This window comes from Ambystoma mexicanum, chromosome 10 (genome assembly GCF_040938575.1).
Source record: "Ambystoma mexicanum isolate Mex_15411 chromosome 10, UKY_AmexF1_1, whole genome shotgun sequence".
NCBI classification, from domain to species: Eukaryota; Metazoa; Chordata; class Amphibia; order Caudata; family Ambystomatidae; genus Ambystoma; species Ambystoma mexicanum.
In genome coordinates this window covers 318,803,490-318,825,166 of record NC_090932.1, presented here as the reverse complement: position 1 = coordinate 318,825,166, position 21,677 = coordinate 318,803,490, and the positions used below count along the sequence as shown (strand labels likewise).

Genomic DNA, 21,677 nt, shown 5'->3' with positions numbered 1-21,677 from the left:
CATTTGTAAGAAGTACTTTGACGGTCTACAGACATCCTGATCAGACATCCCATTAAATTCGGGATGTTACAGTACTGAGTCTACATCTTGCAAATATATGTAGTTCCCGATGCACCCAGAAAATCATTTACCCTCCGGATGTGGAGGTATGTAAAACACAATATCATTTACCCATGTGGTATATAGCAGGGCCAGAGACTTATTCTCTCAATATTTACCATTAGCCAGCTCCAACATGGCACATGCCAACAGATAGCATTATGCCAATCACAAGAAGGCAGACCCAACACGTGACGCGTGACAGGTTTTTGATCGCGTGACCACATGGCATACAGGCTTGAATACCATACGGGATACCTGTAGTAGATCAGGACGGTCATTGGCACGGCCCTTTTCGGCTGTGCCTCACCTGAACACTGTTGAGTCTTAGCACATAATGTAAGCCTATAGTAAGATGGCGACTTCTACACGTGAGGCGAGCCGCGATCATGTGACCATGCCGAACGAGGATATTATACGGCACACCAGAGCTGGCTCTTTCACATCGCTAAGAGCAGCGCAAGATTCCACGGTAGGAGCCTCGCTGCCCGCTCAATGAGAAGCCGCGGAAGGGAAACAAGTAAGTCCATCCCACTTTAGAACGGGGAACAATTATGTAAGTTTGTTGCGCGCAGCAGGACCGTGATTTCTATGTTATCAATTACCAGTAGTACATACACCAAGCACCAATGCCTTGCTTATACTGGGCTACTTCCGTATATAATATCAGCAGAGTCTGCCAACCAATCCATGCACTGTTTACATGGTTGAATAGAGTAATTAATCTCCAAGAGACTATGTGCACCCTGTAAATATGGTCAGAATAGATACACCATATTGGGAAAAACCTATACAGTGCGCCAGGATGCCCTTGCATATACCCATGTAACGCAGGTATATATAATCCTTGATTGTTGGTGCTAGCACCTTTGGTGTAATTTACACTGCAGAGGCATCATATATTTACACTATTTACACCATTACAACATTCTTTTGTAGTATCACTCTGTGTGAAGTCTCTGTGAACGTCTGAAGCGGATGATAGAGAAAAGATTGAAAAAACATGAGAATCCACACTGAGAGCAACTACTGAACTATCATTAGAAGCCCACATCCACAGGTAAACAATGAATAATTGGATGATGACACATCTGATACTGAGACTCCTAAGCCCATATGTTTTGAATATATCCTTTCTGTGTCTCCTGTAGCGCAAAGGATTTATTCATTATGCATATACTGGAACTAAGACCCGAGAATCACACCATTGAGGCAGCTTGACATGCAGCTGCTTTAATATCCCTCTCAAGTGTGAAGAACAGGTAAATTGAACTGCTGTGAATCCCTCACTGAAATATAGTTAGGGACTTTTGAAAAGTTAATGCCATTAGGAACGGTATTGTACATGGCCTGTTTATATCTGGCAACTGAAGGCCCACACTAATCCCCCACGTCCTTCACTGGACAACAAAACCTAAGCTCATTCTCTCCAGTCTCCACCTTCCCTAGGGTGGGAGGAGGCTACCTGTTTAAATGCCCATCGGGCCCTTTATAGTTAATTGCAAATGTTGCATATAAAATTATTGATACCCATCCCACTTACCCCCAGAGGAGTCACCCTGGATTTTTGATCTTCCCCTACAGAAGTTGCTTTGTCTTTTCTGATGGGTCAACACCTCCTATAAAACAAAAAATAGGGGGTTTGTGGTTTTATATACAAGATAGTATATCCTGTTCTTTGAATTAGATACTAACTGAAAATAGCAGATATAGCAAGAGTTATCTTTCGCCTCCGCACTAGATGGTCCCTCAGTTGGGAACACCATGCTCATCTTTATATACATATCTTGTTTTCCTAATTTCTATAGTTTTTTACTATACTCTTGAGTGATACGAGCATACTTCACGGAGGGCAAATAAATTGTTGTCTTTTTCGACAAACAGTCCCACGTGAACTGCCTGATCAATTGAGATAGGCAGTATACAAAATAATACTGCTTCGTAACGGTTAACATTTTTATATCACCTTGCCTTGAATGGCATCCATTGTAGTAATAGGGTAAGTTTCCCTCTCACCTATCCCTTTTAGATAGGCGATGCCACAGTGCTTCCTAGGGTCTGTTTACATCACCTAGGGAGAGGGTGTTCTTCAGTTCAGGGCAAGTGTTAGGGTACACATTGGTATGACAGAATAATAGCCCCACATGTCCTTGTGTTTTGTGTGATACTGTTACTGAAAGCTAACATAGCGGACACCGCCCCAGTTTTCTGAGGTGTATTCAAAAGAATAGTCACCATCCCTGTTTTGTTTGAAATACACCCCACGGCCATCATACTAGCATCTATATACTATGCCATGTGACTACCCGGAAATCTCAACCACAACTATGACCACCCTGGAACCAGAACTTGAGCAGCCAACATGTACTGTCATCACTGCGGTAAACACCTGCATCTGGCACACTGCTTGCGAGGCCCTGGAAATCTAACTCGCTTTCAACTGAATGTAATTCATGACACGTCTTAACTGGAATATGCCCGTACATATGTATACATATGTATGTTTACACCTCGAATCGAGCGCGCCACTACTGTTTATCGGCACATACCCTATTGCCTACCTGTGTGCCAGACTACAATAGCTGTAGCCTGTTATCAATTAATCTCTGTAACTCGATTCAAGTAGCATTAAATCAACAGTTTGTACCAAGGATATAATTGACAGATACTTGATTATTATATTCGCCAGTCATACTGTGGCCACCATGCTGCCGCCATACTAACATACTCTAGCGGGTCACATGTCCGGCCCAGCCCTGTTGGTACTAGCTCTTCATGCATGCCAGCACTTGCACCACCATTTATTAATGGATCTATCAGGCCATATACTAACCTACATGCTGGTCAGTGTAAACCGCTATTACCCTAACGATCACTAACAACACACATACTTTGCTTCTATGCAGATTGTTACCTAATTCATGCGATCTCTATCCGCTGATCCATCGATACTTTGCAAATGCGCGTACCTGTTGGTATGTTATTTTCTCGCTCATCATTGCTGCTGGCTATTCCCAAAGTATACAGTGTATTAACTATAGCTGCTACTCCTATTACGACTGCTTATCATTAATTGTTCTTTATATGATTTATGTGCGCCCCAATTGCTGATTCTTGAACGTAATGCATATCGCCTCTATGTATTTTATAGCAGCTTGCCAATATATTCTGTACTTCTTAACTTCCTGACATTATAGCCTAACAAAGTGTAGCACCAGAATCTTACGTTCCTATTGTAGCCCGATATCACGGGTCATAGCTTGTCTTGATTTATGTGTGCCCCAATGCTGATTCCTGAGCGCAAAGTACATCGCCTTTATGTATCTTGTAGCAGTTGACAATATATTCTGTATCTCATAACTGCCTGACATTATAGCCTAACAAAGTGCTCCCTCTTAGCCCACATAGCACCAGAATCTCACGCTCCTACTGTAGCCCGATATCACGGGACACAGCTTGTTTTACTGCCTATTATCCTAGTTATGTACCATCTTACATTAATCATCACGAGCATCCTAAACAGCCTTACCCCTCTATTGCTACTCACAATGGCATTTCATGCCTTAGTCACCCCTGCTAATGGCAATAGCAATGACTCCCAGTCACACTCTATAGCCCATCATGCTGCATCGAGGACACATAGCATCACCCTATCTATGGCCGCAAGACTACCATAGTTGGACAGCATTAATCCAACCACATTTCCACCGCCTCTACACCAGAATGTAACCAAACCTAATAGCACAGCCATAACCATGCCAAATAACGCCCAGCCACTCATACCAGCCCAATGGATTAAGCTCTATGCCACTAGACCCACTCCCTACCAACCTTGCCCTACCAAAATTAGGAACTCTAGACTAGGCTCTAGATTCACAACAGCCAACCCCATACAAATTAAGGACAAAAAGAAAACTAATATCAAATCTTCGCCAACAAGTACGAAAGAAGCCAATTTTACCAATAGTAAAGTCATTAATGTCTCCATCTTATGTAAAAACACACTTGCGACCACAAAGGACTCTAATAGCACCACTTTACTTATCAAGGGGGGGGCTCATAAATGCCAGATCTTTAACAGCGCACGCACTAGATATTACTGACCTCATAACCAATAACGACCTTGACTTCCTAGCCATAACGGAAAGTTGGCTACACACGGCATCATGGTCGCTACTTTCAATCGCTATTCCAGATGAATACACCATCATTAGACAAGATAGAGTCTCTTCCAAAGGCAGCAGCGTCGCTTTTATTGCAAAAACTTCAATAGGCCTCAGGCCTTATACCAAGCCAAACATTCCCCGTAGGAGGACTTTTATACATCAAGCTACCTACCGTGCCTTCGCGAACCACAACTATCCACCTTATGTATAGACCACCAGGACCACTATCCTCCTTCGAGCAAGACACAACCCTACTTCTTACAGCAAACACCAAACTAGGGTCACAAGTCATGCTGCTAGGAGACCTCAACTTAGGACTACACGACCCCAAAGACGATAATACAATATCTGTCGCAAACAGTATAACAGAAGTTTGTTTGTTTGTTTATTATTTGTAATGCGCCAGAATACCCTAGGGTAACAAGGCGCAGCCGATACAAGGATTTGCGAAGCTTAGTTGCAGACAGTGAAATATATACATGGCATATACACAGTAATAATGAAGAAAAGCGGGAGTATATACATATATACAGTTAACAATTGTGTGTACGGTATGTCCATGGCATATACACAGTAATAATTAAGGAAAAGCAAGGAGTATATACATATATACAGTAAACAGTTGTGTGTACGGTAAGTCCAAGTGGCAAAAGGGAGACGCAGATCATGGCTCAGTATGTTTAGACAACGGCTGTCTTCAGCCAAGACATTATCTTGGAACAGAAATTTTGGTAGGGTAAGTCCATTCTAAGAGTGGGTGGTAGGGAGTTCCACATTCTAGCCGCTTTCACTGGGAAGCTGTTACTTCCTATGGTAGAGCGTTTGTAGTTGGGGACGGAGAGGTAGTTTCTGTATGCTATCCTTGTCGGTCTCAAGGATGTCTATCTGTGAAATCTGTCGATGTTGGCTTCACACATTGTATCTCTCTGCCTATCCACAACAAAGGGAGAACACTAGATTGGATCACAGACATCAATTGTGACACCAACATTCTCTCTAACTCACCTTGTGCTTGGGCTGACCACCATATTATTTTATTTACTATACAGGACAATAATCACTCCAGCCACTGTACACCTGTTGCACCCCCTAGATTCACTAGGAATATGAGTAACATAAGAGCACAAAAACTACTCCCTCTTCTACAACCTATTATCAACCCAACTATCCCTAACAATGACCCAACCACTTTAGTAGACCTGCATAATGACATAACACGTAACGCCATTAATTCTATGCGGAAAGCAAAACCTCGCTCCCACTTAAACACATGATTCACCTCGCAGCTTAGAACTGTGCGCAAAAACAAAAGAACTGCTGAAACCTTATGGAAAAGCCTTCCCTCAGCATATAATAAGGACAATTTCCTAATAGCCTCTTCTATCTACAAAACTGCAATCCACCAGACTAAAAGTGACATCTATAACGACAGAATCATAAAAGCTAAATCTAGCACCAAAGAATGATTTAGTATCCTCAGAGAGCTGGAATCCCCTACTCCACCACCTATGACCTGCACTAAAGACGCTGCATGGTGTACTAATATTCAGAAAGAATTATTAAACAAAATTGAGCTATTACAAGCATAATAGAGACCAAAAAAGTCAGCCTCATCCCCAACACAGCCCAACTCTCGAATCCAGCACCTCCACTAGACCATCACAGTCTGTTCAAGTTCTCGCCTCTCTCCACTAAGGACGTCAAGGAAATCATTATGAACTTGAAACCATATAGATGTCAGGGCGACATTTGCCCAGCCACGATTAAAGAGACAACAAAGGAGCTTGCACCGTTTATCACTTCATTAATTAATGCCTCATTTGAAACTAGCATAGTACCTTTCAATCTGAAAGACGCATTGGTCTTTCAGATTGACAGAAACCCTCACATTACTAAAGACATTTATTACCTTGACCCCCTCACTATCTGATATACTGATATATTTGTCACGAGACAAATCAATGCGACTGCCTCTACCACAGCATACACGTGCAAATTAATTAACGCTTGCAGACCATTTTTGTCCATGGCCAACTGCATCTCTCTGGCCAGGGCACTAGTCTTATCCAAATTAGACTACTGTAATGCCCTCTACCTAGTAACTAATCAGTGCAAAAGTTGCAAATACTCCAAAACAATGCGCTTAGATCGGTGATGAATGTCCTCAGATCCCACCATATATCGGGGGCTGAGACGCGGTGTACACTGGCTATCAGTCAATCAAAGAATCGTGTTCAAAACCTTATCACTTACCTTCAAATGCCTATCTAACCTAGCACCCAAGTACCTGAGTGAAAAAAATTCTCACAACACCTCTCAGACCGACCTACCAGATCCTCGCAACTACACTGCCTTAAGACCCCTAGGTTTAAGCTTCAGAAGGCAGGAGGCAGCAGCTTCCAGGTTTTAGCAGCAAAAATGTGGAATACATTGCCTGCAGCCCTTAGAGCAGAACCATCCTATTTCAACTTTAGGAAAACATTTAAAATGTGGCTCACCCTGCAAGAGCCTTAACAAGCTCTACAGCCCATACCTATTCCCTTCTTTGTACCTACCTAATTCGATGTAATTCATGTATTACCTCAACTATCTGTAAATATGATGTAAATGTGCTGTAAATGTAAACTCGATTTTGTAAATGTGTAACATATGCAACTACAATAAATGCGCCCAGATACCTAAGGGTTTGGTGCGCTATATTAATAAAATAAATAAATAAATACAAAATGGTATCCAGATTATTTTGATAATCCAGTAGATTAATAGATTGTTGTCATTTTATATTTCCTCCTTTTATTCTTCCCTTCTTGTTATTTGGTTTCTCTACCCATCCTTGTCAATTTGAATTGATTTAGGATATGTGACTTTGCACAGGGATTAACCCTTAATCTCTCTATGTTCCTGCTTGTTCGAATTCAGTCATTGGTGATATTTACATATCGCAAGCATCATTTTTTGGGGATGTGATATAGGCACATGCACTTTATCCCGACTACAACTGTGAAAATGTTCACCATCATTGCTTATTTGCGCAGTACTTGTATCAATGATATTTGCCTTTGCACTTTACTTGGTTTTGTATCACTGAATTATTTTTGACTTGAAGTGTTTGTCTAGTAGAGATCTCTTCCTATGGTGTAAATAGACAATATGTCAATTTTCATTATGAATTTCCGGAAGGGTATATGCACTTGCACTTTATCAAAGTTAATAACGAGGCATTGCCACTTTATGATGCATGCATATGCACTTTAATTCTATTGGAGTTGTGTAAAATGTTTTTTATTTTACATCTAATGTTGTTCTAATTGTATAGCAGCTTTATAGAATGGTACATGCACTTGCACTTTACCACTCTAGACATCTGAACATCTACCCAACTAGGATAGATTATATCTGATGTGATTGACAACTTGCATTTTTGCACGAATATTTATGCAATATGATATATGCATATGCTGTTTATTTGAGTCAACTACGAAACATGGATAAGGTACACTCTTACCTATATTGTTGCAGAGTAACAGACTCTAGGTATAATGTGGCTCATTACGAGTTTGCCGGTCCGGTAACAATGGTGCCGGTAGCCTATCGCCACCGTTGTTACTGGTCCGGCAAACTACGAGTTTTGCTGACGGGTGCCTTTGTGCCCACCAGGTCTGACTTGGCGGGCAGACCGGCACCCGCAAGCACAACTCGATGGATGCACTGGCACCATTCATTAATGGTGCAGGTGCATCCAACCTCCCCAGTCGCATTGAGCCCTATAGGGCATGGGTAACGGCACCCCTGGGTAATTATCGGGTCCGCCGGGGTCTGCATACCCCAGTAATTGCCCATTGCCGGTCCAGTAATTGCTATTGCCGGTAATTTCACGAGTTTGGCAGTAGGGCATGGCTACCGCCAAACTCGTAATGAGGCCCACTGTCTGTGAAGCATTGGCATATTTATTACCACATATATGTATCCTTATAGGATTATTGCACGTATTAACTGTCTAGTGAGCATTGTCTCCTCATTTTGCTTTCGATTTGGCAACCCCAGTGGTGTGTTGGAATAGTGCAGGACCATAGTGCACTATGGTCAACATCAGACTGTATTGATATTTTACGAATACTGCTGCACTGCTCTCTTTGCTACGTTCAGACCCTCTGGGTAGTTCTGTTGTTGCGATAGGAATTGTTTCCTAGACGTAATAACATGTTTTAATCACTAGCACACTTGCGCAAATACTCTGTTATTTTGTTCAAATTACTGTTTCTGTTTGGAGAGAATGGCGGGCAAAGCGTGTGCATCCCTTTGCGGGCATTTACCCGTATATTACTTCCAGCACATTAAGAACTTTTATAGATCTATGGATTTAATTAGCATGTGAAACAAGGTGGCCCTGTTTTACTCAGATACTTTATTATGTATCAGAGCTACGTTATCACGTGATATACGGGATGCACTGGGCGGAGCTCCCCATTCAAATCAATGGTTTAAAATGCACAGAGAGAGAAACAAATGTGGATTGAACTTGCCTGAGGAAGCTCGAGTCTCAAGCGGAACTTGTGGCATTTTCCACCCGGATGGGTGAGTTAGCCATCTGCTCTGTCTAGATTGGTGAACTATGGTTTTTACCTTTTGGTGTGTGATGCAAATTTTATTAAAATAAAGTTAATTGTGCAAACTCAGTATGCCCCGTGTGTGTGTGTGTGTGTGTGTGTGTGTGTGTGTGTGTGTGTGTGTGTGCGTGCGTGCGTGCGTGCGTGCGTGTTCATTTGAGCCAAGTCACACCTTCCACCATGTCACCTAGTAGCAATCGCTGGAAGTTCACCTCCAGTTCTGTGCCACAACAGCAAGGCATTGAGGGTGTGCAAATTAAGTCAAATGGAAACCTTTTTCTCCAGGTATTTGTCTTTGTCTATGAGTGCAGTGCTATTTCATACATAGCTTAATCACCCAAAGACAGACGTTTGCAAGGCTCTCAGGACAACTACAAACCCGATTTCACTGTTATTAGGGATGATCATTGCAGTATATAACTTTCTTGGTGTTGTGAAAACATGGCCAAGCACTCCAAACACAAGGCTGTCAGGACAATAATGCACTGATGATCCCTAATAAACAGCTGTTGGTATTTAAAACTGAATTACGTGCCATTTAATGACTGTATGCCATGGACTAATCCCATTAAACAGAAAGCATTTACAAGTATATGGGAATTATGAGGACTTGATAGCTCACAGCAATAAAATGTGGAGCAACTGTATGGGGGGAAATTACTTAAATCGAATCTATCATATGACAAGATAGTGGTATGATATTGAGATTCTGTTGAATAGATAATCATTTCTGATACTTTTTGACCACATCTTTTCGATTAGTAATCTGATATTATGTTGATTTCTATATGCAATCTTCTTATACTTTAATTTGTGTGATACATTCTACTGTTCACTATTTCACCAGCAGTATATGTAAATATATAACAATCCAGAAAAATTATGGCTGTATTATACTAATAAAAAAGAAAAACATTGTGTGCCCTACTCAGGTTTACAGATCTGATGCAGTGTCAACTTGTTTCGATTAATAAAATTAATAAAAACTGCCATTTATTTAAAATATTGAGAACTGTACCTTAATATAAGACACTTGAAATACTGGTGTTCTCCTGTCCCGGTATGTATAAACGGAAAATGCTGAGGATATGACTATTCTATAATACAAAGCAAAAAAGGTAAGTGAGTTAAGTACAAGAACAGTTTTAAAAGGAAAATGAGTACATGCAATAATTAAATTTTCTAGAAGTTATTTCATCTATGCTCTACAAATGTCTGTATGCCTTCTCACTAGCACGATTGGAACACACAAAAGACATGGAACCGAATGTTTGCTTTTATCTGGGTTTTATTGTTATCATCAGAGGTTCTTTCAAACATTATGAGGTTGCTGGTGCGGTAATAACATGCCGGTATTACCGCATAATGGCACATGACTGCACAGACACACTCTAAGTTTGACGGTAGGGTGGTGGATTTACCTCCAGCTCTGAGATGGAGGTATATCCACCACCCTAGCAGCAAAGAACTGCCGGTATTACAGTCCCGTAATACTGGTGATGGTAATACCAGCAAATCCCCTGATGGAGTCCTATGGGACTCCATGGAATGGGGATTTGCCAGCATTTCCGCCACTTGGAATCTGCTGGTAATTCCGGCAGATTAAGTGGCTGAAACGTTATTACAGTTTGCCAGACCAGCAAACATGTAATGAGGAAAGTAAAAAAGAAAAGGTCAGGCGCGCACTTTAGTTCCCAGTCTTTTTAATCCTTAAAGTAGTAATAACAGGGTTTGATCCCAGCAATGTTAAAAAATAACAGGGTTCAATCCCAACTGCCACAAAATGTTCAGAAAATATACCAGGGTTAAATCCCAACTGCCAGTTCAAATGCACAGTAGTTCTGCTCCTCCAAGTACTTTCGAGTCTCCAGCTCTCATCAGGGAGGCTGTGTTTATATTCAGCTGTTGCCAATTGCTTGTTTAATTACAGTCTCAAGGAATTCTGGTCTTTGTAGTGATGGCACAATGTTTTGTTCAGGAGACCAGGAACTAACTCCCCTCCAAACAAACACATCTTACCCAAAATTGGGGGAGGGGGAAAAACCATGATTATGGCTCTTCAAAGTGAGGGCATGACAACCCCCGGTGCTGCTGCCTCCAGGACCCGGGCTTCCTGCAACATTAAGTAAAAAAGAAAAGGTCAGGCGCGCACTCTAGTTCCCAGTCTTTTTAATCCTTAAAGTCGTAATAACAGGGTTTGATCCCAGCAATGTTCAAAAATAACAGGGTTAAATCCCAACTGCCACAAAATGTTCAGAAAATATACCAGAGTTAAATCCCAACTGCCAGTTCAAATGCACAGTAGTTCTGCTCCTCCAAGTACTTGAGTCTCCTGTAATGAGGAAATCAAACAGAGCTTCCCCAGCGTCTCCATTCTGTATCCACTGTGCTAGGTTTAAAAGGGTTCCCACGTCGTGCCCTCAGGTTTAAAGGGTTGCCTAAAACCTGCTTCACCAAAGTTCTGACCCAAAGTACTTTGGTTTTTCTTGGCCACCTAATGATGTTGCTCTGTGATTTCCAGGAGTTATAGGCAAAGTTGCAGCTTCTCTTTGAGGCTCCTATCAAGTAGGTTACCCTTCCCCATTATTTATGCTGTGGTCGAGAGGGCCTGATCATCTCCGTCTGTCTGGTCCTGATTTTGCCTACCCCCTACCTTGGACCAAATGTGCCCTCTTGTTAATTTCTAAAGTGGATAGCAAACCTCTTGCTAGACCTCCGCCCTCCCCATCTTGTGATTCCAGATGTTCCCATTCCATCTCCTCTTAATCACCACCAATATTCACTCTACCTTCCCCATCAACTGCCACCTGTTCCTCGTCTTAAACTTCCTTTTGTTCTCCACCACCAAACCTCATCTTCATCTTCACCACAACTCTCCTACTGATCTTCCCCACCAACGGCCACCTAATCTTCACCTCCTCTTGATCTTCCTTCTGCCCCTCTACTTAATGACCCCCTATACTCTGTCTCATCTTCACCCTCCAAACTCGCACTGCCTCCTTAATGATTCGCCATCTTGCTCCTATTACCTGCCACAACCTCCTTCTCCAAACACCCACATTATCTGAATGGGGTTTAGGGCTTATACAACTGGATAACCTAAGCTCCTTGTCCAGGCTTTTAGTTAAGGACAGCACCTGTGGAGGTAAATATCAGAGGAGCTGTGATTGATTTTTTTTCTGGTACCTGGACCAGACCTTTAAAGGCTGGTCCACCATCTTGAAATGCAAACTTCTGTTAAATGTGGTTGCTGTTTGCCCGTGGTCACCCTGAAGTCCAAGCTTGCAGTTTGCGGGATTATGTACTGTAGGTCATCATAGAAAAACAATTTTACGGCTTGCATGGTTTTCCAGTGTGAGCAAGGATGAGATGCATTGGTGGAAAATTAATGCGTTATGAGCAGGACTTGTTTACTTGCGGACCAGTCACTGTGGGCCATGTCAGCACCTTAGTGAGCTTCCACAGGATCAATTCATGAGCCATGCAGAAATTCTCAGAAAGTGTCTGAAGTTGGTGGGAATCCCTATTGCAGTGTAAAATGGTATTTATACACTTCACGAGTTGCTTGATGCTTACCACTTTTTTCTCTTAAAGGAACTGGCCCTATAAGTGCAATTTGGCCTGCAGTGTTCCCAGCCGTTTACATGTCACAATTCCCTGCGAAATGACAGGGACTTGAGGGGGTGACTAGCGTATCCTCCCCATAATGCCCTGGGGTCCACAATCTGCAAGTTTAGGGATGTACCTGGCCACTTTGGTGACCCTACTAGATATCTCCAGTTAGACTGGGGACTTTGTCACAATATGTAAGGAATCATTAAACAGCAAACCTAGCAAGAGAAAAACAAAGCTCTGTACAGAGGGGACGCGCCAAGGGGGTTACTGCTACGGTCTGACACGAGCAGATGTAGTTCGAATGGGTACTCCAGAGGATGAGTACGGTAGAGAGGAGTGAACAATGATTGGTAAGCTATTATTTGAAGAGTAGGGTCTACATGGCCTTCCTGAATGTAATATGGAGAGGGCTTGTATAACTTTTTCCAGAGAGAGTTGCATGAAAAGGCTTATGTTCAATACGTTTCCAATTTGTAGCTGTTTGTTTTCAGTCTGGCGATGTTGGGACCTCTGATGGAGTGTTGTTCAAAATAAATAGTGAGTTTCTCAGCCAGGTGGAGTGGTGTTTTGAATACTACTGTTTTGTAGGTGATGCAGGCTTTCTAGAACATAATGTGTTGCTGAAAGGGTAGCCAGTTCAGTTCCTTAAAGATGGGCATTATGTGATCAAATGTTCTTAGCCTTGTAATGAGGGTTGCTGCATGGGAGATTATAGATGATGAGGGCTTGGACAACTGTTGCGAAACATAGGGCAGGGTGCAAAATTCGCACTCGCCATGAGCTATTGGTAAGTGATATTTGACTCTTGGCAAGCAAGAAATGGTGTGCTGTGTGTAGGTTTAGAAGTGAGGTGGGAAGTCACTTTTTTATGGCTGGATAGTAGCTTGCAACATGAAGTTTTGTACCCTGCATTGGGCGAGGGTGAAAGGCTTGACAGAGGGGCGAAAGCTGGTACCAGGCTGTTTGGTTCTTCTTAGGGATGTGTGCTTTCAATGAAATTTCGTAGTCGAGTTCAAAGTGGAGATTTCGCACTGAAGGACAGTTGAGGAGTGAATCTGTCGAGCTTCATGTCTGGACTTGGACATGCTTGGTGGGGTTTCTTTGGAAAGTGTATTCAGCCTTTATCAGATTCAGCTTTAGGTAGGTCCTTGACATTCAGACTTGGATGAGTGTCAGACAGCGCTTGACTTGATGGATGCCATCAAGGCAATTGACCTTTATATAAACCTGCTTGTTATCTACATATTAGTGCATCTTGGCATTTGTGTTGACAAGGAGCTTCCCTAGAGGTGTATGTAGATGTTGAAGATGACCGGGGACAGGATGGAGGCTCTGGGAACTCCACAGGTTACTGGGTAGTGCTGGGATATGTGAGGGCTCAAATGGATGAGTTGATCTCTGCTGGAGAGTTAGGGGATGTACCACTGTAGTACTGTTCAATGAAAGCACATTTGTGTGGTGAGAATTACCAGGTTACTCACCGTAGTGACCGCCTTACTCCTAGTTCATAGACCCCTTTCCTCCATACTTATGGGACATCTCTCCGTCCTGTGGGACGGGACCAGAGCACTTTGTAAAAAGCATTCAAATTTTTTTCAAAAATGTGTCCCTCCTCTCTTTCCTGCGCGGGGCCCGGCACGCGGCCGTAACCCCGCCCACCTTGGCTCCGCCCCGCGGATCGCCCATCAGTCCTTTTCTATCGCAGGGTCAACACCCATTAGCAATAACAGAGGAGCCTTATTAGAGGGGACGGCGGGCGGGCGTATGGAGGAAAGGGGACTATGGAGTAAGGTGGTCACTACAGTGAGTAACCTGGTAATACTCCTACGTCCCATCCCCTTTCCTCCATACTTATGGGAGATTCCCAAGCACACCTTACAGGAACTATGGGTGGATGGAAATACCCCTTACTGAAACATGTTCTTCAGCACAGCCTGGCCGAACTGAGCGTCAGCTCTAGAGCTCATATCGAGGCAGTAATGCTTACAGAAAGCAGATGGGGAGGCCCAAGTAGCCGCTTTAGCGATGGACTCCCAGGGAACGTACTTCTGAAAAGCAACCGCGGCTGCCTTGCCTCCTACCTGGTGTGCATGGATACCTTTAGGAGGTTTCAGCTTTTGGATGGTGAAAGATTCCGTGATACAGGCGGCAATCCATCTGGAAATGGATGCCTTAGACGCCGGCCTGCCCTGAGGTTTACCGAAGGTCACAAACAGTTGGGAAGAGCTCCGAAGCTCAGAAGTCCTATCCAGGTAGAACTTGAGAGCTCTTCGGACATCCAGGCAGTGTAGAACCCTTTCCGCCTCCGAGGCAGGGTTCGGAAAATAGACCGGAAGGGAAATCGACTGATTCAGATGGAATTCGGTCACTACCTTTGGTAGGAAAGCTGGGTTCGTCCGAAGGACTACCTTGTCCTTGTGAAAGACCAAGAAAGGATGCTCCACCGACAATGCCTGGAGCTCACTCACTCACTCACTCTCCTCGCTGACGTAACGGCTGCCAGAAAGGACACTTTCCAGGACACGTACTTGAGGTCAACCGTAGCCATTGGCTCAAAAGGTTTATGGCACAGCGCCGTCAGGACTACATTTAGGTCCCAAGGCGGTGCAGACTACGAACCGGAGGGTAGATGCGTGTCAAGCCAGCAAAATGCCTCTTCACCACCGGGTTGGTTGAGGAATAAGAACACCGGTCTGTAGAGAGGTAAGCGGAATCACTGAGAGATAAGTCCTGCAAGACAGAACATGAACCCCTGATTCTTCCTGGGAGGATACGAAGGACAGCACCGTGTCAATCGTCGCCACCATCGGGTCCAATTCTTTCTCCAAACACCAATGACAGAACCTGAGCCATTTACTCTTGTATTGGGATCTGGTTGAGGGTTTCCTGGCTGCCTGGATAATGTGCATGTTATCCGCAGACAAACCCAAATGCTCTAGAGACTTGAACTCAGGCACCATGCCGCCAAGCTGAGCGATTGTGGGGAGGGGTGCCACATCTGCTGTTCCCATTGGTGAAGAAGATCGGGAGTTACTGGTAACCTGATCGGCGATCACACCGACAGGTGTTGAAGTTCTGAGAACCAAAACCTGGCCGGCCACCACGGAGCTATCAGTAGAAGAGAACAGTTGACAGAGCTCTTCAACTTCCAAATTGCTCGATGAACTAGGGGAAGAGGCGGGAAGGCGTAAGCTCTCATGTTGTGCCATGGAATCTCAAGTGCGTCCCCCAGAGAGGAGGCTCCCAGCCCCCCCCTGGAGGCATACTGAGAAAGCTTCTTGTTTACCGCTGTGGCGAAGAGGTCCACCTGCGATGTGCCCCAACGCGAGAAAATCCACGAGAGGATCTCCGCCTTCAACTCCCACTCGTAGCTGACCACTGTCCGCCGGCTGAGGGCATCTGCGGTGACATTCAACCGGCCCGGGATGTGCACTGCAAGCAGCCAGACCCCATGAAGCATGGCCCACTCCCAAATCTGGATGGACAGGTCCACGAGAGGGGGAGACTTCGTTCCCCCTTGCTTGCAATCACCGACATCATCTTCGTGAAGACACGCGGCGCTGAACTGAGGCCAAAAGGAAGCACTCGAAACTGGAAGTGCTCCTCTCCCAAAGAGAAGCAGAGGTATCTCCTGTGTGGATTCCAAATCAGGATATGCATGTACGCATCCTGAAGATCCACCATGCTGAGCCAATCGCCCGTCTGCAAAGAGGAGCGAATCTGGCCGGGCGTGATCATCTTGAATTTCTCTTGGGGTAGGAAAAGATTGAACTGGGAAAGGTCTAGGATGGTGCGCAGGCCAGCCTGGTTGGGTTTGGGCACCGTAAACACCCGGGAGTAAAAGCCCTCCCCTCGCTCCCCAGGGGGAACGGGTTCCACGGCTCTGAGGTGCAGAAGTTTCTGAACCTCGGCCTTGAGGGAGGGTGAGCCCGACAGCTGAAAAGGAGGGTTGAGGGGTGGGGTAGGGAGTAAAGGTAAGAGGAAGCCCGCTCGAGCGACTGACAAGACCCATCTGTCTTCTGTAATGGCCTGCCACGCCTCCCAATGAGACGCAATGCATCCTCCATCTAGGGTCTCGTGCGAGCGCGGAAAACCCTCATTTGGTGTGTTTATCGGTGGCGGTGCCACCTGAACCTGATGAGGAGGCTGAGGAGCGGGAGAAATACCGCGTACGCTGTTGTCTACGGCAGTTATTCCCCGCAGGAGTATCCACTCTGCGAGATTTGCGGTCGAGGAAGCCCCTAAAACCAGAGTAAGGTCGCCCTTGCGACAACGGCCTTTGAGCCTTGAAAGGAGCTTTAACCAGAACAGACAATGATTTAGCCGTCTGAGTGCTGTCTTTGATTTTGGTGAGCTCTACATCCGTAGAAGAGTGAAAAAGCTCCTTACCATTAAAGGGAAGGTCCAGAACCTTGTTTTGCATCTCCTTCGAGAACTTAGTGGCATGCAGCCACGCTTGCCACGAGGTATCAACCCCAAGCATTAGACCCCGAGCCGAGGTGTCTACGTGATGAGCCGCAGCCTCCAGGAGATCCTGGGCCAAGACCCTGGCATCGGAAAGGCCTCCTCTGAAATCCTCCAACTTCTCGACTGGAATGTGCTCCTCAAACTCTGACAGACCTCTCCACATCCGCATGTTAGCTCCCGCCAAAATCAATTCTGCATTGGCCTGCCTGAGCTGTAAGGCCGAATTGGCAAAGATTTTCCTCCCTAAATCAAAGGAGCCGCCCCCGCGGGCAACGAAACATTGTGCGGAAGAGGCATCCGGGCGTTCCAATCATAAACCGGCCAGTAAGGATGCGCACAACGGACCTTAGGTTCACCCGAAGGACCGAACCCTACACCAGGGGCCGATGGCGTAGTTGTAGGGGTAGTACCTAAAATGGCGGCCGTGGTCGTGGCGGGAATGGCCGCCATTTTGTCCTCATCTGAGGGGAACTGCGGCACGTGAGAAAGTGAGGCAGGGGTCCCCGTCGATGGGTCAGGGGTCTTAATTTTAGCCTTAACATAAGGAACCTCGGTAGAGCTGGTACTAAGAGGCCTGGAATGTTTCTGCGACATACCAACCGCCAACTGAGCCTTCGAAGGAAGGGCCTCGGCACTGCCGGTAAAAGAAGAAACTTTCTTCTTTGCCCCCTCAACAGATCTGGTGTCACCACAAGAGCGGGAACGGTGCGCTGTCACCGACAGGGCCTTGCCCGGCCCCTCAGAACTGTTGGTATCCTTAGCCTCTGTACGAGGGACCTCGGACCTAGGCCCGGTAGAAGCCTTATCGGCACGGGCCTCGAACATCCGTTCGGTAACCTCAAGCCCAGCCAAGACCTTGGGGCGTACCCCGGTTTTGTTTTTGAGGGAAGCCGAAAGAACGGCCTCAGAGCAAGCTCCGGTACCCCACGACTCAGTAGAACTGGGTCTACAAACAGCCCCCATAGGAGGGGCCTCGGAGCGTACTCCGGTGGACACAGGCCCCTTATGGAGACCCTCGGAGAAAACTCCAGTAGAATTATTAGGCCCGACAGGCACCTCGGGGCGAACCCCGGTAACAGAGCGATCAATGCCCCTTCCGGCTCGAGAGGAACCCGGAAAGGTATCCCCCGGCCAGGGTGCTCTGAAAAGTAAAGAACTTACCGGGTGTTTTTTCTTCTCGTCGATGAACGCCTGAAAATGCGAAGAAGGAGTCCGTCCGAACACCTCCTCCCACCGCTCTAACCGACGTTGAAGTGCCCGGACCGAAAGGGAGTTACAGTAAAAACAGGAGTCCCAACGGTGTTCCGGACCAAAACACTCTAAACAAAGAGGATGGGGATCCGCCCTCGTGAAGCGACGGTGACACGATGAACAGTCTGGAAAATCTAGTTTAAAAGAGACTAGTAAATGAACGCTAGCGAGAGCCAGAGAGGGAAAAAAAGGGAAGAAAATCTTCCGAGGATGCAAGTGCGTCCGGACCCGATCGTACAGAGAAAAGGACTGATGGGCGATGCGGAGCCAAGGTGGGCAGGGTTACGGCCGCGTGCCGGGCCCCGCGCAGGAAAGAGGAGGGACACATTTTTTAAAAAAATGTGGATGCTTTTTACAAAGTGCTTCGGTCCCGTCCCACAGGACGGAGAGATGTACCATAAGTATGGAGGAAAGGGGACGGGACGTAGGAGTATGTGAGGAAAGCTTCATGATCAAAGGTATCAAAGGCGATAGAGACAGAGTCTGGAGAGTGTTGTTGACAACTTGAGAGGTGGAAGTCTCTGAGCTGCATTGTGGTCAGACACTGAACCTGTAGTGCTTTATGAGATTGTTTTAAGTAATCCTTTCATGCATCAGAATGGAGATGGTTTTCTTGATCACTCTGCTGAAGAAAGGTATCATCTGGCGTTAGGTGGCCAGTTCGTTTAGTAGGTGGGAGTATCTGCCCCACTGTCAGCTAATGGGGGAAGGTACATTCCCTCAAGGATGCGTTGATGACATTGAGAAGAGGTGAGAGTGGTTCACCTGTCATGGTAGAGAGAAAGATGACATCTTTGCAGGGGCTGGATTTAAGGGCTACAAGAGTGTTGTAGTGTAGTAATTGTCCTGAATTGGTCAATCTTCAAGTGTCGCAGGATAGTACTGGTGGATCATCTATGGTGTGTTTGTCAATGTGTTGCCTTCTCTTGTCTGAAAAGAAGTTTCAAATATCTTTGCATTTGTTAGTAGACTCTGGCACTGAATGGCCTAGCAGTGGGTTGATGCAGTGCTTCATGGCCTGGACAATCACTCTGCTCTTGTTGGATGCTTCCATAATGGTTCGTGTGTCACAGTTTACTATGGCTGTGGTGATGAGTGCCCTGCATGTTGAACTGACGGCTCTCATGGTGGCAAGGTCTTTTTGTTGGTGAGATTTGCGCAGAAAAGCTGATCCTGTTTATAAAACAGAGATTTCCTTCAGAACCGTTCTTGTCAGCAGAGGACATACTAGCTGTCGATGAGATCCTATGTGCACCAAGGTATGGAGGGCTTACTTTTGTTGAGTCAAAGTTTTAGTAGTGTGTAGATGTTGGTGGTCTCAGTTAGGGTATGGGTGAGTACACTAAGCTGGGCAGTGATATTCCTTGAGTGGGTGGACGCAGAGGCCAAGGTGATGAGGCTATGTTTCATTGAGTCCCTGGGGATAGGCTTGAAGGAGTAGAGGGGTGTCTAGTTATGTTGGCCCCAGTGTAGAGGTGTGCAGAAGAGCAGGATAGGTATGGCTGCATGGTCTGTTGAGTCCAAAGGTAGGGAGAAAGACATTTGAAGCTGAAGAAGTGGTGACTAACAGGTCAAGTATGTTGTCTTTGTTGTGAGTTGATTCTGTGGCAAATTGCTTGTTGTCATGGTGTTGAGTAGTTCAAGTACAGTGTCTCTGTTTTTTTAGTGGCTTGACATCCAGGTAGGTTGAGGTCTCTGAGGATGATGTTAGTTGTGTAGTTGACAGAGTCTGTGGTGATAAGGTAATGTGATTTTGTTTTGAAAGGCTTTGTTTTGGAGTAGTCGGTAGATTAGGTGGAAAGTACCTGTCTGAGCGTGGGTAAGTGGGAAGTCGCAGGTGATGAGATCCAGGTGTGATGTGCACCTAAAAGGTATATGTCTATGAGGGCATATGGTTGATTGCTAATCCCTTTGCCTATCTTCTCTTTGCGGTCCTCATTTTAGAGCCATGACCATATAATAAAGAGTGCTTCTAGATTGTGAGGCGTGATTAGGTCAGCATTGTTTGCTCCATGTAGTACTTTGAAATGAGCAGTGATGAGCACATGGTTGCATTTGTGTTTTTTATAGGGACTGTGGGTGATGATTGGGATGTGGATGAGGTTCTGTGGGCTGGAGATGCTTGGTAGCATGGTATGGCCTAGGTGTTTGACGTTGTGGGTGATGGTGGAGATGGAAAGAGGTGAGTTAGATGTTTCTGCACATGTTGCTGGTCTACCTGGGTTGGTCTAACTGGTAGACATGCTGCTGGTCTACCTGGGAGGCACAAATACAACCCTCAGTTAATATAACGCTAAGGTCAGAGGTGGTGGATTGCTGATTACAAGTTAAAAAAATGCATAATGTGAATGTAAAATGAAAGACTCAAATGCTTTGCAACAACTATAAAATTAAATATTTACTCTGACTTTTTGCAAACGTTAAATGTGAAATGTAACCTTATTGCTGCAATGCTTTTGTGATGGCATAAATATTACATATATAGTTGAACAATTTAACAACAGATGAACAAGTTACTTCTTACCTTGTAACGTTCTTTCGACGGGATGTTCCTCCGACGTATTCCTCATCTTAGATATCTCCTTCCAGCTCTGCTGGCCTCGGAAAAATTTTTCTCTCTAGAGGGCGCTGCGCGTCGACGTCCTCCGAGTCGATGTCCCTCGACAGCCGCCGTATCGACGTCGACGTCATCCTGCCTATAAAGGCTGCGCGCAGCGTCCGTTGCTCAGTTCCGTTTTGTAGCCCACAATAATACTTTCTGGACTAAACTAATCACCCTGAAGGAGCATAAGCAGCAACAACAAGGGAAGTTGAACTGCGGGGATGGATGGGAGGGTCGATGAGTAATACGTCGGAGGAACATCCCGTCGAAAGAACGTTACAAGGTAAGAAGTAACTTGTTCTTCGAAGGGATTGTGTCCTCCGACGTATTCCTCATCTTAGATAGGCTCCCATAGCAGTATTCTATTATCGGAGGAGGGAGTACTGACTTCACGCTGTCTTCTATTGATGAATAGAATGCAGTACAGCCCTTCCAAACCTAGTCTCTTGACTGGAGGAGGAATCCAAATTGTAAAAACGTGTAAAGGTATGGACAGAAGACCATGTAGCGGCCGCATAGATGTCTTTAACCGGCACGCCTCTTTTGAGGGCCGATGAAGCTGCAATACCTCTGGTCGAATGAGCCCTAAGGTTTTGAGGGGACTCTTTCCCTGCCAGTTTATAACATTCCAGAATGGCTAGAATGATCCATCTGGAAATGGTCTGCTTAGTTATTGGTAACCCCAGCTTGTGACCTGCGTAACCTACAAACAGCTGGTCTGCCTGTCTTATCCTGGCTAGTCTACTGATGTAAAAACTTAAAGCCCTCCTAGGGTCTAGCCTGTGTAACCTCTCTTCCTCTTTCCCCGGGTGAGGAGGAGGATAGAAAGATGGTAGGGTAATCTTCTGAGTGATATGGAATTCAGAAACC

General features: G+C 45.3%; 1 protein-coding gene across 1 annotated transcript in view; it reads right to left on the bottom strand.

The window, feature by feature from the left end:
* Positions 1–21,677, bottom strand: part of LOC138493169 (disintegrin and metalloproteinase domain-containing protein 9-like) — a 4,098,706-nt gene that overhangs the window by 3,615,728 nt on the left and 461,301 nt on the right. Inside the window, exon 4 of the mRNA XM_069620352.1 lies at positions 9,891–9,969. Within this exon, the coding sequence (XP_069476453.1) occupies positions 9,891–9,969 (79 nt within the window). The remainder of the gene's footprint in view (positions 1–9,890; positions 9,970–21,677) is intronic.